At 42.3% G+C, this 18,540-nt stretch overlaps 2 protein-coding genes and 1 long non-coding RNA gene across 28 annotated transcripts in view; 1 reads left to right on the forward strand and 2 right to left on the reverse strand.

Annotated features, from left to right (window-relative positions):
- The window catches only part of LOC114022498, a 138,052-nt gene that overhangs the window by 97,156 nt on the left and 22,356 nt on the right, over nt 1-18,540 (forward strand). For 3 of the 22 annotated variants that reach the window (XR_006286694.1, XR_006286699.1, XR_006286706.1), the window contains one exon: nt 9,167-11,254. The exons of 15 other annotated variants lie outside the window; for them this stretch is intronic. This is a non-coding gene — a long non-coding RNA (uncharacterized LOC114022498). Of the gene's footprint in view, nt 1-26; nt 74-9,166; nt 11,255-18,540 lie in introns of those variants that run through there. 4 more of the 22 variants (XR_006286702.1, XR_006286695.1, XR_006286701.1 and 1 more) reach the window with 4 other exon arrangements.
- Nucleotides 169-8,612, reverse strand: KCNRG (potassium channel regulator). Of its 5 annotated transcripts, none has more exons than XM_037893311.2 (3): nt 8,115-8,612; nt 7,939-8,033; nt 169-1,067 (listed from the first exon to the last, which is right to left on the reverse strand). In XM_037893311.2, exons 1-3 carry the CDS (start codon nt 8,610-8,612, stop codon nt 1,007-1,009), a joined length of 654 nt encoding a protein of 217 aa, XP_037749239.1. In that variant the 3' UTR covers nt 169-1,006. The 5 variants fall into 5 exon arrangements, with proteins under 5 accessions (XP_037749239.1, XP_037749234.1, XP_037749226.1 ...); XM_037893306.2 differs by having other exon boundaries at nt 170-1,067; nt 7,939-8,036; XM_037893298.2 differs by lacking the exon at nt 169-1,067 and adding an exon at nt 3,409-4,018.
- Nucleotides 3,621-18,403, reverse strand: TRIM13 (tripartite motif containing 13). Its single transcript, XM_037893277.2, has 2 exons — nt 18,276-18,403; nt 3,621-11,939 (listed from the first exon to the last, which is right to left on the reverse strand). Exon 2 carries the CDS (start codon nt 11,931-11,933, stop codon nt 10,704-10,706), a length of 1,230 nt encoding a protein of 409 aa, XP_037749205.1. The 5' UTR covers nt 11,934-11,939; nt 18,276-18,403; the 3' UTR covers nt 3,621-10,703.

Below are 18,540 nucleotides of genomic sequence, written 5' to 3' on the forward strand. Positions count from 1 at the left end.
CAGGGCTTGTCTACATTACCTGCCAGATTGGCAGGCAGCAATCGATCCAGCAGGGGTCCATTTATCGCATCTAGTGCCGAGCGCTCTCCCGTCGATTCCGGTACTCCACCAGAACAAGAAGCACAAGTAGAGTCGATGGGAGAGCATCAGCTGTCGACTTGCTACAGTGAAGACACCGCAGCAAGTAGATCTAAGTACGTCGACTTCAGCTACGCTATTCACGTAGCTGAAGTTGCGTATCTTAGATCAACAGCACGCGGTAGTGTAGACAAGCCCTCAGACATGACTGCAGGGACACCTCAGGTCTGCAGATACACCATACATGTTACTGAATACCAAAATTTAGGGCAGTCTACAACTCATTTGCTATATTTAGAGGAGAATTGCCGGGGGGGGGGGGGGGGGGGGGAGAGAGAAAGTGTCAGTAACTTAAACAAAACCCCTTCTATGCAGCATGATGCTCACCTCAAGAAGACTTATTGACATTACTATGAGGGGGGAAAAAAACCTTATTTGCTGTGACCAAAAGATCCGTTTAAATATGGACCATCTCCTAGGACTGGACAGGGGAGAAGAGTAGATGAAGTCAGTGGCTACAAACTCCAATTTTAAAACAACAAAATGGAGCAGCTCAAATATGACAAAAATCTATTCACATTTACTTAGAGAGAGAGAGAGAGAGAAGGTGGGACTGCTGAAACTCAGGAGACCAAGGTTCTATTCCTAGCTCTGATGCATATGACAGGCTGGCCAACTTTCACACTGTGGTTCTACTCGAAAAAGTGACAGTAGGAATTCTATTGTGCTGTGCCATTGTTTATTCTCACCAAGATTTCTTTAAGGAAGAACTCAGTTTACAAGTAAGCATGTTTTTTTCTGGCTAGCAGGTTTACCAAGGCACCCCAGTCTCAGTCAACCAGGCTTCTTCCCTTCCTACACACCAGCACCCTTCATGAAGGTTTTGCAGGCCGAATGAGACCTTCACTTATACCTGTGCAATCACAATCTATAGGACTGCCCCAATGTAACCAACTGGAACCGTGTAAACAATTCTGTCAACAGTGCACCTGAAAAAAAAAAAAAAAAAACATACATAACTCAGCTACACTCTCTGCAGCAACATCGGTTTGGCACTGAAAGGAGTAGAGCAGTAAAAATTTCACTAATGTAAGACAACTGAAAACACTCTGTGATTCACCATTACTCTGCACCCTATGTAGTCATTCACACTTGCAGATTGAGTGTAGAAAACTATCATTCTGAATTGGTAACACCCACTTTGCATTGGTGTAATAGACCACACAGGGTGCAGGGCAATGGTGATTCACACCAACAGGGAGCTGTTGCAGTAAGAAGGTGCCATTTTATAGTAACTTGTCAGTGAAGTGCACTTTCACCTCTGCCTCAAGTTACTACTGACATTTAGTCACAGCCTCAAGCTAGCCCCGTGTTAAAATATTTTTAGCCTGACCACATGCACTATCACTTTTTGTACAGATGCTTTCCATTGAAGTAACCATCTTAGTGCAAAACAGTCTTCAAAAGCTAAGGTCATCTACCTCTAAGTACATACAGGATAGAAAACTGGGTTAGACACTTTTTGGCTAAAACACCTGTGTTTCAAATATGCATTTTCCTTTTATATCACACAGACACACACACACACACACAGGTTTTTAAGCAACCATCAGTAAGAACCCTGAATAACAAAATTTGATGTAAAAAGGAGTACTTGTGGCACCTTAGAGACTAACCAATTTACTTGAGCATAAGCTTTTGTGAGCTACAGCTCACTTTACTTAAATAGCCACAGGACCCAGAAACATTGAGAATTATTAGCCCAGCAGGAATTGCACTAGTAAAATATTTGTTAAAATACTTTAAAATGATCAGCCTGGACTATGGAAAGTGGATCAAGACAACAGATAATCCACTAGAAGGGAGAAAGTACTTTTTAAAAGTTTCATCTCTTGGATTTTTTTTTTTTTTTTTAATTTCAATATGATTAAGAATGAAAATAAAACATTATCAGGATTTCTGCAGTATGTGAATCAACACAATATTTTCCATTACAAAAGCTTATTAAAAGTTAGTCAGTCTACACTTCATTGTTGTTTATCAGGTATTGTTTTAGTTATAGGCCTTGGGTACAGTCTTAAGTCCATTTTCTTTCTTTGCCCATTAAGGGGGTTGTCATGTACATCTGCATTTCTTACTGTCGTTGATTGTCTTCTTGACTGGAGATGTTCATGGTAACTTTTATAAAAATTCAATACTAGGAAGCCACATAGATGCAAACATCCAAAATGGTCTTTGATTTCTTGGCAACTCAGTAATGTCTCCTTAATAGTAAAAAGAAAAGGAGTACTTGTGGCACCTTAGAGACTAACAAATTTATTTGAGCATAAGCTTTCATGAGCTGTAGCTCGCTTCATCGGATGCAACTTATGCTCAAATAAATTTGTTAGTCTCTAAGGTGCCACAAGTACTCTTTTTCATGTTGTGAATACAGACTAACACGGCTGCTACTCTGAAACCTGTCCTTAATAGTAGTGATCTATTGGGCCAGATCCTGTCCCAACCTCCTTTGTACCATCTAAAAGTTGCCATTAATAGGCCTAACCAGAGTAGGGGAAATCCTTAATTGGCAGAGTCCACCACTATACCACCCTTTCCTGGCAGTCACACACCTCAAGGACGAAGGGATGGATCCAGAACCTGCTACACTCCCACATTCCTAGAACTGCTACAAACCAGAGTAATTTAAGAGTAGTCAAGAGGCTACTCTAATTTCTGGTTCAGGCCAGTCTGGCACTGCAGTGTGACCATGTCTTAAAGTCACCTTTGCCAGTCCTTTATCCTAGCTGTTTTTCGCATTTGGCAAGTGCTGAAAAGTTCTTTGAACTATTTTAGTTAAGAATTCCAGCCTATTTGTTTCTTCTGAAGAACAATTCAGTCTTTTCTTTATTTTTGTAATTGGGACACTACTAATTAACTGACCTTTCATGAAAGCCTGCCATGCATTGCATAGCAGACCTTTTTTAATATTACATTTATCAAGTTCGGAGCATTGAGGGACAGTTTAATAGGTTCTTTTCTTGGGGGATCCTGCAAGAGGAGAGAATACACTAAACTAATGGTGGTTTCATAGATAAAAAGAGTGGGACAGGGCATATCTGTGATATTTTCACAATGCTGCTTTCACCTAATTGAAAGATTGTCTCTGTAGTTTTTGCTTGCAGAAACAGTATGTCATCATTCAAATTTAGATTTCTCCAGCCATCTATAAAACCTTCTAAAGGAAGGTGAAGAGAAGGCTCTACGGGCCCTGTTTATTACTACTTCACTTGCTGTTGTCATATTTAAAGTCGCCTTGGTGGTATTCTGCAATGAGTGCAAGAACCTTTATTTAGGGACTTCCTTTATTCCCAAAATGGTTCATTTTTTCCATTATGCCCATCTCAGTTTTAGAAATTGTCTTGCACATGTTTAACTGCTTGATTCTGGACTACATATTCAATATTGCATCAGTATTCTCCCTTGCTCCAGAAAAGGGTTAATAGAGAAAAAAACAAGAACTTGGCTTCTCTGTTAAATGACTGCAGGAAAAGGAGGGAAACTGATTTTTTGAGAAATTTATAAAAATTGACAGTTGTTACCACCCTCAATAGTTGCAATTTCAAATAAAAAAGAAATAGTGGGGTTAGTAGTGTCTACATGTGTCTCTTCCCAGATTCAAAAGGATAGGTAGTAAAGAAACAGGTTTCATTTCTGCTTGTGCATCGGAGTTAACTTCATCTGTGCTCCACCAGGGCTTTCTGGGCTTTGGTTGGCAGTGAGAAAAAGGGTTTCTGGCCTCTTCATCCTTTCAAAACTGTAGCATTCAACTTTTTCTTCAGTGGAGACTGTTCTGGTGCTTACAAGGTGAAATCCTTCTCTAAGTAACGTGTCAACCAGTAGGCCTAGTACGTTCGTTCCATTAATCAGTTTTCTATGATCAGGTTTTATAGAGACGTACCTAGAGAAAGAGAAAAGTGCGATTGCGAGTTAACATCCTTCTTGGAGGATGGAACCATTTATGTAACAGGGCCAAATTCTCAGCTGATGTAAATCAGCATGACTCCCATTGACTACAACAGAGCTGCACTGATTTACACTAGCCAAGAATCTAGATTAGTTTTAGGGCTGTCGCGTGATTTAATTGCAATTAATTGCACTGTTAAATAATAATAGAACAACATTTAAGTTTTTTTTCGATGTTTTCTACATTTTCAAATATATTGATTTCAATTACAACACAGAATACAAAATGCACAGTGCTCACTTTATATTTATTTTTTATTACAAGTATTTGCACTGTAAAAAAAACAAGAGAGAGTATTTTTCAATTCAGCTAATATAAGTACGGTAATGCAATCTCTTTATCATGAAAGTTGAACTTACAACTGTAGAATTATGCACCAAAAAAAACTGCATTCAAAAATAAAACAATGTAAAATTTTAGAGCCTGCAAGTCCACTCCCAGTCCTACTACTTGTTCAGCCAATTGCTTAGACAAACAAGTTTGTTTACATTTGCAGGAGATAATGCTGCCTGCTTATTGTTCACAGTGTCACCTGAAAGTGAGGACAGGCGTTCACATGGCACTGTTGTAGCTGGCGTTGCAAGGTATTTACGTGCCAGATGCGCTAAAGATTCATATGTCCCTTAATGCTTCAACCACCATTTCAGAGGACATGCGTCCATGCTGATGATGGGTTCTGCTCAATAACAATCCAAAGCAGTGTAGACCGACACATGTTCATTTTCAATATGAGTCAGATGCACCAGCAGAAAGTTGATTTTCTTTTTTGGTGGTTCGGGTTCTGTAGTTTCTGCATCAGAGTGTTGCTCTTTTAAGACTTCTGAAAGCATGCTCCACACCTCGTCCCTCTCAGATTTTGACAGGCACTTCAGATTCTTAAACCTTGGGTCGAGTGCTGTAGCTATCTTTAGAATTCTCTCATTGGTACCTTCTTTGTGTTTTGTCAAATCTGCTGTCAAAGTGTTCTTAAAACGAACATGTGCTGGGTCATCATCCGAGGCTGCTATAACATGAAATATATGGCAGAATGCAGGTAAAAGAGAGCAGGAGACATACAATTCTCCCCCAAGGAGTTCAGTCACAAATTTAATGAACACATTTTTTTTTTAAACAAGCGTCATCAGCATGGAAGCTTGTCCTCTGGAATGGTGGCTGAAGCATGAAGGGGCATACGAATGTTTAGCATATCTGGCCCATAAATACCTTGCAATGCCAGCTACAAAAGTGCAATGCAAACGCCTGTTCTCACTTTCTGGTGACATTGTAAATAAAGAGAGGGCAGCATTATCTCCTGAAAATGTAAACAAACTTGTTTGTCTTAGCAATTGGCTGAACAAGAAGGAGGACAGAGTGGACTTAGATTGCACTACAGTACTTTTAGGAGGTGAACTGAAAAATACAATTTCTTGTGTATCATTTTTACAGTGCAAATATTTATCATCAAAAATAATATGCACTTTGATTTCAATTACAAACACAGAATACAATATATATGAAAATGTAGAAAAACATCCAAAAATATTTAATACATTTCAATTGGTATTCTATTAACAGTGCGATTAAAACTGTAATTAATCACAACTAATTTTTGAGTTAATCATGTGAGTTCACTGTGATTAATCAACAGCTCTAGTTTGTTTTCTAAATATATTGATTCTTTATTACAAGCACAGCTATTTCTTTCAGTTTAACCAATGATATTTTTACAGAATAGACACTTTGTTTTTCCACTATGAAGTTCACTTTTTCCTTACAAGTGATTGTAACAACTCTTAAATTTTGTTTAATTTAATGGAGGGGAAATGACTGACAGAACGCTTAATGTACAGCAGTTTCTCAGATAAGAAGAGTCAAACTGGTGCAAAGTCAGCAGAACTGGGTTCATTTACATAGCAGCACTCCTCATTACAAAGCACCTCTCCCTATTAACAGGGAAGTTTACTGGTCGTTTGCCTTCCACAGCAGCTTTTTTTTGTTACAATTATGAACTTTATTTGCAACTAAAGTAAACTGATTTTACTTGGAATAAAGTACAGGAGGTTTAAAAATTCATCCAGACACCTCAAGGAACAAAAGCCATGTAAAAATACGGTTAGAAAGTAGCATAAATTGATAGGCAGAATTGCTCCATAGTTCATGAAAAAAGTACAAAGGTCCACAAGAAGCACTAAAAGGTAAAGATTCCATACAACCACAAATGATTGATGAGAGATAAGTTTGTAAGATTTTTCCTCCGCAGTTCAACAGAAAAGTGTAGCTTGATTAATCAAAGTCAGAAAAGAGGTTATAACAAACTACATCTCACTGTTTTTAAGTTGCCATAACCTACATTGATGCATAGTTAGTCCAATAAGCTATAAGTTATATACCATTTAAGTGCCATCTTATATGTTCTACGTGAGAAAGCCCAGAATGAGCTTCTTACAATTATTCAGCTAAAGAAAGTCAAAATATAAAGATAAACCCTACTGAATTTTTTAAATCCAGCATTCTCTTAATTGTTTAAATTTATATATTTCAAGAGAGAATAACCCTACTGGAACTATTCCAGTGAAGTGTCCATAAAAAAATCCAGGCATTCCAAGAGCCACAGACGATAAACTACGTTATCTTTTCCTGTATGGAGACAAATTCCAACTGTATAATAAAGCCACTCTTTAGAGCTTCTAAAAAGCATTATAAACTATGTAACTAGAGCCTGTTGTGGCTAGCATAGAGGTCACCGATTTCCCACTGAAAAATCAATGGCAAGAGGACCAAGCTCTTAAGCCCCCACTCTCCCTCCAAACTCATGTAGTGTATACAATTTATATTCTTCAAAACAAAAACCCACATCTATAGTTAAGGAACAAGGAAGGTCCATTATCTTAACTCCACCTTTGTTTTCCATCCCCACTTCCATCATTCTGTTCTCCCCTTCTCCAAAATGAAATCTACGGGGTACGTTTGTAGCCATTTTAATTATCTTCCCCTCCTCCCTTCCCCAGCTTATTCCACATTTATCTGGGAAAACTTTCCCACAAGAACTTTATCCAATTTATTCCTAGTTTTCCCAGTTTGTAGGTTACAAGCATTATAGATGCTTACGTGCACAAGGGAATGGCATGTGTGACAAAACTCATTTTATAATTTTCTAAACTTGTATTAGCCCACATTCAGACTTAGCAACCTCACTAATGAGAGAGATCAGCTTCCTTCTTTCCTCAGAAAAAAGAAAGGTACCCTGCATGCTCTGAGTTAAACATCTCAAAGGAGAGGTGGTTAAGATAAAGTATTTTCTACCATTAGTAATCAGTTCAGCCAATTAGGAACATCTTCAGTGATTGCCCATTATTACTTCAGACAACTCACAGACTTTGTTTTCAGTTATCGAACATTCTGCCTACTACAGGAGAAGTGAACCCTTTCAGATATGTCATTTGGCTGACAGAACACCGAGGCAGTTACATATGGGACAAACAGCAGGATCTATCTAGGCAGAGAATCAAGAGCACAAAAATATTACTGCTGGCAAGTGGTTCTTCTCCTGTATTTTAATTTTGCATTTTCCAATAGCTTCTCGGTGTGACTCAGCCATCCCACTGGATAGACACATCAGAAATATAGAAAGAGCAAAAAGGTGAGAGGAAGGTCAAATGAATTAGGAGAATAAGATGTTTTCAAAAATCCATTAAAAAAGTTAAGGAAACTTACAAGTTAGATCAGTATAACAGGAGTTAAATCAGTCACCTCTTGGCATTGAACCAGCAATTGATTATCCCATGATCTCATCACAGTGAAGCAAATTGCATGTATTTTATGAAGTAGAAGTCTTGGAATTATTTCAAGAAAGAAAAGCCACACAAGGTGAATACCTTGCCACTAACTGGTCACCAGCAGAATAGTCAGTGCCACATTGAAAAACCAGGTCATGATGAGAAGGTCTCTCCAAAGGAAGTGGAGTGAGGAGCTTCTGAGAAGGGAAAGGATTATTATTCCAGTTCTGTCTCAAGGACTGCTCTGTAAACATAGTTACCCGTCCAGCCAGTACCTCAATAGTGTTGCTGCAAGAGCCAAAGACTCGAAAAAAGGCCTGAGTTTCCTGGAGCAAGAATCGCACTTCCAAGATCTCTGGTCTCGGCTTCAGCAAGTTTTCCTGGCTCAGGAGATCAGCCAGGGAGTGGAGCTCATAGAAGTCCGCTTCTCTTTGCAGCCTCTGATAGTCTGAAAAGTCAGTGGGCAGAGAAAGCTGGAGTGTCCTCAAAAAATCTAGGATGTAATTAAACAAAGTTCCATCTCTGTCCACAAAGAATTGTCCATTCACCAGCCTGAATTCGTGGTCATTGCCATTCAACATCCGTGCTAACCTGGACTCTGGGAACCTCCGCAGGGTGGAAGCCCATGTTGTAAATTTTGAGCCTCCCACATTCAAAATGGCCACTTCTTGATTGCTCATATTGTCTCTCCACCGATCAAGGTTAACACTGACCTTTGTCTTTCTAACCAGACTATTCCTAAACTGCAAATCAACTGGGACTGCAAGTACCATTCAGTAATCTTACTGTATGTTTGGGGTGAGGTGTGTAGCACCGTTAGGGTTCCCAGGCAACAAGAAGCATAAATACAATTAAAGATAGCTGTTTACAGGTCCTGGTTGCTTGGGAACTTGGACTCTTGAAACAAAAATAAAAAAATAAAAAATGAACAGCTTCCAAAGACTGTTGAAAAATGGTTGACTGACTCCAAGTTTTGAAAAATCCTGATAAAAACCAAGAACTATCCCCAAAAGCAAGACATTCAGTATAAATATTTGAGTTTTACAGCACCACAAGATGATTTCATTTCTATACCACTGTGGGGGACCCACTGCTAAAAGAAATGTTCAATGTACTTTAAGGCAACTCCACAATCATGCTCTGGAATGAACATTTCAGAGTAGTTGGAAGTGTATTTCACAAAATGTTTCATGATCTGAAAGGATTTGATTATTAATATGTTTGTATGAAATATCCATACAGAGATATGGTAATGATTTATTATTTCTTTCTATATTCAATTATCCTAGAGTTAAGTCATGAAACTCACTAAACTAATTCTTCCCAGGTGCACTGCAGCCAATGGAATGATACGGAGTAAGTCTACACTGCAACTGGAGGTGCAACTGCCACACGGGCTGACATACCCACACTAGCTTTAATTTAGCTAGTAGTGCTGAGAATAGCAAAGAATTCACAGCACCACAGGTTTCAGCTGAAGCTGTACAAGTCTGCCTGGGCCCCTGGATACATACTTGTATTGCCCATGCTGCCATGTCATCACTGCTATTTTCAGATGTGCTAGCTAGATTAAAGGTAGCACATGTATGCCAACCCATGCTCCAACGGCAGAGCAGAGAAAAGGAACATGACCTATCTCAGGGCTAAGGAGTTTCCTAACACAGCAAGACAAGGCCAATGTTCATGGATTGATTACACAGCAGGTTTACAGGCAGCACCCCATCTCTCCAACTGCTGAAGTTATGATTGACTGATGTGGGGAGGCAATGAAGAGATGCTCCTCCCTCCACCGGCCTCACATTGCTCGGAAGATTGTGTTTTTAGGGAGGTTTGCTTCCTGGCTGTTGAGCAGGGTGGAACTGTCATTCTTTCACCTTAAAGCAGGCTCTGTTCTTACTTCCAACCACCACCACCAAGGGGAAGGGAATGGACAAAACTCCTTAGTCCATGCATTCACCATATAAGTACTTTACCCTCACTGCCACAATGAGACGCACTGTATCCCCAATTGTGAGCAAGTGGGTGCATTTCCCAATAGGGAGCTTAAATTCTTTACATTAGAGGCACTTTGTAGAAAGACACAGTTGCAGGTGGCTTTTAAAAACAAACCATGAATCCAACATGAAGATAGCTCAATCCCTTGACAGGACTGGAGCTGGAAAAGCGACATTGCACAGCATATAAGAGCACCTTGCAGCTTGTTCTGCCCCACTCACTTCCACTTATTTCTCTTTCCTATTGCAATTTGTTCGAGACCACTGCCCTGAAGACTTTTTTTTTTAAACTAAACCCTGTAATCAATAGCCAATGTATATATAGTACTGCTTATACCCAGGATGAGGAATCAGTGAAATTTAACATCTTCAGTTATGAAGAGTTAAGTACCACTCTGTATTTTGCAATGGATGGCCAGTCTTAGGCAAACTTTGCAGCCCACCTCTCTTAGCAATCAGAAGTGTCCTTTCTAATTTCAAAGAACCTCCCACAACAACAAAATGTTGATGCATTTAGGGATCAGCACTTTTTACTCTAGGACATGTAAAATCACTCATACAGTTATATTAATATTTGACAATACACATTGTTAGTTTTCCCTTATATTTTGGTTAGAGCAAGGAAGTGCATTATTTCAAAATGTTTTTGGGAACAAGCTCTCAGAAACAAAAGTACGTTTCTCCAAAGTTCGGTTTCACCTTCCAGCATATCCGTGCTTGAACTACATGAACAATATAAATAACTCAGTAAACATTCTGAGTCTTAAATGCTTCCATCAGAAACCAGAGATTTTTATTTAAAACTGTGCATGCACTGTTACGTTTTCTGCACCAGAATTCTGTTCACTTCTTGGGCTTTGGTAGTGGACATTATAAGAGTTTATATTTGCACACAAATTGTGCAACATTATCCAATATCACTAGTGTATAATTTTTGCACTTTTCACTTAGAAGTGAAGCTCCATCTGTCATTTGCTCCCAGTAAAACACGGCATGGTCAGCTATCTCCGCAGTGTCTGCCAGATAGGATGAGCCAATTGTAAAAAGTTGAGTTTTCCAGCACTGAAGATTGTCAAAGACAGATTCCACAAAGGTCATTCTGGCGGCTGCAAGGATAAATAAGCAAATCAGAGAAGTCACTACAAATTTGTGTGAAAAGACTGAGGGAATCTTGAAATTAAGCATGCTGTTTTCCTGAGGCAAAGAAAGCTTGTCCACATCTACTAGTTTTATACCATTCCACTGGCTGGTATCAAAGTTCTTTATTGTGGGATTAATGTCTACATTGGAACAAGGCAGAGGGGTTTCCTTGATCACTTTGATTTTTTCCCTGAACTCCTGCATCTGTTGCAGAAATATAATGGGCTCAGACACATCCTTAAAGGCTTCTGCAATGTTAAAAGCCATTCGTTGCTCTTGTAGAATTGTGTTCAGTTTATTGATTTCTGGGTCATAGGCCTGCATCACTGCAAGCTTCATGGTCTCAAAGTCAGACAGAATCTCATTTCTTTTCTGCTCCAGTGTGTGCTGCAGCTTCTCAAAGAACTCTTTCACTTTGTCTGAATCCTTTGTCAGCATCTGCAGTGCTTTCCTCTTGCTTGTTTCCAAGGTGTCTAGCCGAGAGAGTGCATCCCCACAACGCCACGTTTCAAAGCCCTGAAACAGGGTTTCAAAAGCACACTTCTCCTGTGAATAGGCATCTTCAATGGAGCAAAATACATGCTTTGTGTGGTCACCTCGAGTGGCACAGACACCACATATCAGCTGCATATCTGTCCGGCAGAAAATATTGAGGGGCTGCCCACTGTGCACCTTACATATAGGCATTTTGGGAGTTACTTTTATTTTGTTATACTTCTCCACAATACCTTTCAGGGAGTAGTTGACTTGTAAATTGTTGATTCCTGAAACAGGAGTTTCTTTACGGCAGGTAGGACACTTGAAAATGGGGGGTGGTCTCCAAACCACACTGCGGACATTTCCCTCTAGGATCCCCTCCAAACACTTCTTGCAAAAGTTGTGAGAACAAGGTAAAACCCGAGGTTCTTCAAACAAGCCACAACAAATGGGACAGGTGAGGTCTTCCTCTAAGAGCTCCATCACATCCTATGGAAAGGAGAGGGAAAAAATATTTGAGGGACTTTTTAAGAACTATTTCCATCCCACCATCATTAGTCAAACGGGGAAGAGGTTACAGTAAACCATGCCAAGAGTAACTTCCATTCGAGATAAGCTTAGTATAGCTTGCCCTGGCTCAGTGACAGACGGTTTTTTTTGCCCAAGGAGTTTCAAAGTGGGTCTCAGCTGGGCTGTTATGCATGTTGCACACACTATCAGATCAGCCACTAATTGCTTAAGTCTGTTCTAGTATCGGATCATCAGACAAAAGTTGCTCAATGTCAAGACAAAATCAGTTTCACAGTCTTGGCATAAACACTGAAAAGGAACGTTAGCTAAACCTGACAATGATCTTTAATATCTGCTGAAAATGATTTGAGTACTAATTCAAAACTTAAGTCTTATTGCAGTAATGCAATATTCAGAGATTGATTTGATCTGTTTTGTGAAATTTCAATATGGCAGACGATGTTAAAACTGAACCAGAAAGTTACATTTCACTTCCCCAACTCCTACAGAACTTGCTTTTAAAAAAACCTGTCATTTTTGTGTGTGCGCGTGCGGGAAAGCAATATTGAAGGTGACTTACAGAGTAAAGCGTCAGAATGTCCTCAGTTTTAGAAGCGTTTGTTAAATGCCCCCTCTCCTCAGCCTAAAGCCAAAGGCCAGTCAGCATTTGTTTAAACTTAGTTTAAGAAGTTCGGGTGCAGGGAAGAAAAATGTGTGAATGCCCTTTACGTTGCTATTGGGGTATTCAGCACAAAGTTGAAATATTGTAAGAACATGGAGGTAACTCTTAAAAACCACTGCCATAAAAATCATTTATAATCTACTTTTGATTACATAATCTGTATTTCCAGATCCAATATCTCAATATCTGTTTAAATTATGGCAATTTCTTTTTCTTTTCTTTCTTTTTTTTGGGGGGGGGGAGACCCTAAGAAATTAGGATTTATCAAAAGAAAAACGTGAGACTTATCTTGTATTGCAGTAGCCCCTAAATGCCCCAATCAGGCCCATTATGATAAGCACCTAATTTATGTAACAGAAACCAATTCTCTGGTGCAGAGATCTTACAGTCTTAGCATACGAAATGAGAAAGCAGGTGGATACTTACAGGGGGAAAAAGATAGAACTGATATTTGCCAGACCTGCAGACCCGATTAGTTTGGTGATGGAAGGTAAAAATACTTTGTGAGAACTAAAGGACACAACAATTTTCCCATGCTTAGCAGTATATTACCAAAGTGGCTGAACAGTAAGTTCTCCTCAATTCTCATGGTGCTATCACACAAGGTAGCAGACCATTAAGAAAGGAAGGAAACTGGTTAAAAAAAAAAAATAGTCAGGAAGAACCATTCAGAGGGAGGTCGAGGATACCAGTGGATACATGGAAGGCAGAAAAATCAAGAGAGACTGCACTGGGAGAAGAGGAAGGTTTGGGATGCAGTTTGGTATGATCAAAAGAAAGCTTTCACCACAAGTAGATAGATATTGGCTGCAACAAAAGAAAGAAGAATTCTTCAGAGGATACAATCAACCCCCAAATTCATTTCTCCAATTACTAGAGAAGTTTGCATGGATAAGCAGGGCTTGAAAAATTTACTAGACTTCTACTCAGCCAGAAGACTAAGCCTACTAACCAAAAGTCAGTCACCGCAAAATAGGGTTGCCAGGTGTCCAATTTTCGACTGGAACGCCCGGATGAAAAGGGACCCTGGCAGCTCCAGTCGGCACAGCCGAATGGGCCATTAAAAGTCCGGTTGGCGGCACAGCGGGGGCCAGGAGCTAAGGCAGGCTCCCTACCTGTTCTGGTTTCGTGTGGCTCCCAGAAGCAGCCACCAGGTCCCTTCGGCCCCGAGGCAGCCAGGGAGGCTCCATGCACTGCCCCCGCCCCGAGGGCCGGCTCCACAGCTCCCACTGGCCAGGAACCGTGACCAAAGGGAGCTGCGGGGGTGGCACCTGCGGGTGTGAGGGCAGAGCGCAGAGACTCCCTGGCCACCCATGCACCATGGGGCCACAGGAACTTGGCAGCCGCTTCCTGGGAGCCACAGTAAGCACTGCCGGGACCCTGCACCCCAAACCCCCTCCTGCACCCCAATCCCCTGCCCCAGCCCGGAGTCTCCTCCTACACCCCAACTCCCTCCTGGAACCCACACCCCAACCCCCTGCCCCAGCCCTGAGCCCCCTCCTGCACCCCAAACTCCTCATCCCTGGCCCCACCCCAGAGCCCACACACCAAGATGGAGAGCTCACCCCCCGCACCCCAACCCCCTGCCCCAGCCCCATGAAAGTGAGCGAAGGTGGGGGAGAGTGAACGACAGAGGGAAGGGGGATGGAGCAAGCAGAGGGTGAGACCTCGGAGAAGGGGTGGGGCAGCGGCAGGCCCTCGGGAAGGGGCAGGGCAGGGCAGAGGTGTTCAGTTTTGTGAGATTAGAAAGTTGGCAACCCTATCCCAAAGCCCAGGGGCAAAACCATGGTGAGAAGTCCTGTCCGCACCATTCTCAGCTGCTGGAGTTCCTAATAGAGCATTGTCTCTGAATCTGATTCAAGGACTCCATTTTCCTACAGGAGTCTTCAGTTATCAGGTTAATTTGAAGTACCTCTCTTATATAATAATGCTAATACTGGCTGTTTATAAAGATACTGAACTGTAACCGACCTTATTTTTGATCTTTCGGGAAGCCACTTATGACTTCTGTGAAAGCATGTGATTTTTAAAAAAAGTAAAATGGGAAGCTATGAGCTTATGTCTCCTCTCTTCCTCAAGTAGATGCCAGTAATATTAACATTAGAAATCTAGCAGTGCTCACATGACAGAAAGCGATATGTCTATACCAAATTGCGAACTCCAGTTTGTATTACAATCTTCATTTTGGATTAAACATCCATTTTATATTAATGGCTTGGCACCTAGTTAAAAACTGTGTCTGAGAAGCCATCACAGAGCAACTAAGGACCATCAGATTTGACTGTCTCAACTTCCTGCCCATCACCATGCAACAATGGACTGTCACAGAAGCCGGATGGGAAGAAGGGGCTGGAATTTCCAAGCTAGAGCATATCGGTAAGAAGGAAGGCCATCCACTGCCACATGGCAGAAGACTGGGCTGAAGAGAGAGAAAGTGGGAGGGACTCTGCCTTGCCTGCAAGGCTGACCATTCCTCAGACTCACAGAAGAAATGAGATCAGACTAAGGGGGTGAGGAGTGCATCTCAGGGCTCTTATTTTTCAAAATTATGCAACTCTAGTACTTTCTGGAGAAGAACAGCAACCCTGGTTAAGAAATTCCTTTGCAAAGCCTGTATTCCATGCTTACCTGCCATGCCATCCCTGAAGAGGTTAATAAATAAAGGTTTCAGAGTAGCAGCCGTGTTAGTCTGTATTCGCAAAAAGAAAAGGAGTACTAGTGGTTAGTCTCTAAGGTGCCACTAGTACTCCTTTTCTTTTTGAGGTTAATAAAGAAGCTCAGAGCACCAGCAGTAAAGTGGAACTGTGAGCGTGGGAGTAAAAGCAACCAGCAACTCAGAAGGGCTGAGGCACTGGGGTCTAAGACTATGTCTACACTGGCAACTGAACAACAAAACTCGTGTCTTTCAGAGGTGTTAATCCCCTGAAAGACAGAAGTTTTGCTGCGACAACTGCCAGCATGAACAGCGTGTTGTCGGCAGGAGTGCTCTCCTGCCAACAATGCAAGCCCCGCTCGTTGGGGATGGAAGTTTTTTGTTGGCAGGAGAGCCGACAAACAGCAACTACACTGCGCGACTTTTAGCAGTACGGCTGTATCAACACATCTATGTCACTAAAAGTTGTGTAGTGTAGAAATAGCTTAAGGCAGCCAGGCTGCAGAGCCCCACGCCCCAAGAAAGGGTGTCAGTGATAGGATCTACACCTCGGGTTTGCCTTAGAGATCCAGATCTAGGAACAGTGACCCACCTCTGCTTAGACCCAGAGGCTTAGAAGCACGTGAGATCCAGTGGTTGGGTCCACTTACAACAGATTAACACTCAACTAGAGAGGGGGACTAGACCAGTTGGAACTTGTTCAAAATTTGAGTCCCCTACTTATTTGGAACAGACTGATCTGAGAATCAGCTGTTTTTCCTTAAGTAAGCTAGAAGCTGTTCCTCATGGGAGCTATTCGATCTCTCTAGCTTCCAAATCTAAAAGATGTCAGCTACAGAACAAAGCAGACTTTTGGCTTTCCAGTCACAGTGAAGATGTGCAAAACAAGGCAAAGTATAAACACAAAACAAATGGTCTAATTCCTCATCCCGAATATGCTCTCAGATGAAAACAGGAACAAGTTAATCTAGTCCGTTTCTAGGATGCAGATGGTGGCTTATCAGATAGTAGCAGGAAACAAGGTAAGGTGAAAGATGAGGCAATGAAGGCTAGGCTTAACCCAACTCAGTACAGCATCCAAGTTTCCACTACTTATTTCAAAACTAGATTTCTCCAAACAAGAAAATTTTCGTTGATAACTAAATTCATGTCATGGCAAGTCTGAATTTTAAAGAAAAAGATGCCTGAGTTTCTTGAGCCTCAGAACAGACATTTTTAAACACCTGAGTTCCCGGCACAAAGCTCAGGCAGTTGAAAGGTAACTGAACATAAGGTGGCCAAACTTTAAATAAAAAGATTAGTTTACAGCCGAAATTCCTAATACATAGGATCAGTCCAAAAGATTAAGCTTTTAGAAAGCTGTAAGTGCCTAAAACTAAGGGTTTATTATGAAGTGCCTTTAAAAAAATAAGTATACAGCTTTGCTACCACAGCATCATAATCCACAGAACAGACATGACATGGGGACAGCATATTTCCCTATTACTCGATCAGTATTTCAGTCTTTACCTGCTTCTAGGATAACAGTATACAGAGTTACTCTATGCTACTCAAAGAAACTGATGAGGTTAACAGGAGGAGGAAGAAGGCTGTAACTTCTTAAAAATTGTTGTTTCCCCCATACATTGCTTTCCAAAGTAACCAGTCTTCTCCTTGACTTGCTGAGAGGCTTGAGACAAACTAAAGATTCCACAGCATCCAGTACATCGGTTTTTAACTTAAAGTAAGGATTTCCCATTCCTCTTTCCAAAGAGGGACACAGATCTGAGAAAGGAAGGCCAATGAAGCCAGCAAATCCTGACCTTTGAGGAGTTTGTCCCATAATCACCATAACTTGGAATCTGTTAACTATTTAGTTCCTTCAACTCTTATTTGATCGTTTTAACTAAGGAAATTGAATTGATGCCACATTTCAGAATAAAGCTATCTACAGTACATCCTCATTATAACGAGCCTGTCAGGATCCAAGCCTTTTGTTCATTATAGCCAGGGGTTTGTTATAACGAAAAGACAATCAAAACGACACAGTGGCGCAGTTCCGAGCTGTAGTTGTGCACATGTGTGCAACGCCCCCCCACTTTTTTTTAAACCACACACAGTACTGTACTGTAGTTGGGATTCAGCTTCAGTATTGACAAAGGTTCATTATAATGAAGCGTGTTATTGCAAGGGTGTACTGTATTTCTACAGGTGGACTATAGAAGCATGTTACCCAATAATCTTTTAAGTTTAGGAGTCAAAGCTTCTACCATGGTGAAGAAAAGCCAGTATGGTAATAGCAGAATGAGGCGTAGGGATTCCAGATGAAATTCTTTCAATCCACAAAGAGAGAAGTTAATAACAAATTAATGTTGTACCTCAAGTAAATATTAACCAACAAGATGAGAAAAATCAATTCTTTTTAGTGCACCACAGAAAAAGGAGAGGAACCAATTTGAGCGCATTGAACCAGTTCTAGAGATGGGGATGAACCTGAACCCTGGGATCCGGATTCCAACCCCCACTCCACTACAAAATTTGCAAGTGCTCAGATCTTGCGTCTGAAGCCATTAGATAAAGCCAGCTCTCCGCCACCGCACAGTCTGGGGGCGGGATCCAGGCCCTTTCACGGCACGGTGGAGGAGCTGGGGAGCCCGGGGCGTTAAGCGATTGCTGCAGCTTAGCCCCGCTCACGGCAGCGCTACGCGGCCTGTGCTGCTACTGGGTGTCTGCAGCAGCCTCCCCGGGGCCCGTCCCTCCCAGGGGGCCGCGCACCGCCCGGGGAGAGGCAGCCCCCTGCCAGCGGCCGCGGTTCTCGGGCAGGGCGAGCGCGTCTCCGCTCTTCCCCTGGGAGGTTCCCGGGGTCCCCCAGCCTCGCTCGGGGGGCGCAGCCTGTGCCCCGCGCTGGGAGCCCCGCCGCCCGCCCTCGAGGACCCACCCCCTCCGGGGCAGGCGGGGACCGCCGCCCTCCGAGCCCCGTGCAAGCCCGGGGAGGCCTCACCTATGGGTCCGCCGCCGGGCCGGGCGCAAGGCGCGGCTGGAGCCCGCCGCTTGGCGTAGCCGGACACTTGTGCGGCTGAGGCTGGGCCCGGCGCAGGCAGCAGGCGCCTCCCCCCTCCACGAGCAGCGGGAAGGCGGGGCCAGGGCCCGGCTTTGTACCTCCCCGCCCGTGGCCTTGTCCCGCCGCTGCTGGGGAAGGAGCCGGGCTCGCTTCGCTGGTCAGCAGAGCAGAGCCCGCGTGGGCCCGGGCGCGGGTGGCGGAGGGG

This window comes from Chelonia mydas, chromosome 1 (assembly GCF_015237465.2).
Source record: "Chelonia mydas isolate rCheMyd1 chromosome 1, rCheMyd1.pri.v2, whole genome shotgun sequence".
Lineage (NCBI taxonomy): Eukaryota > Metazoa > Chordata > Testudines > Cheloniidae > Chelonia > Chelonia mydas.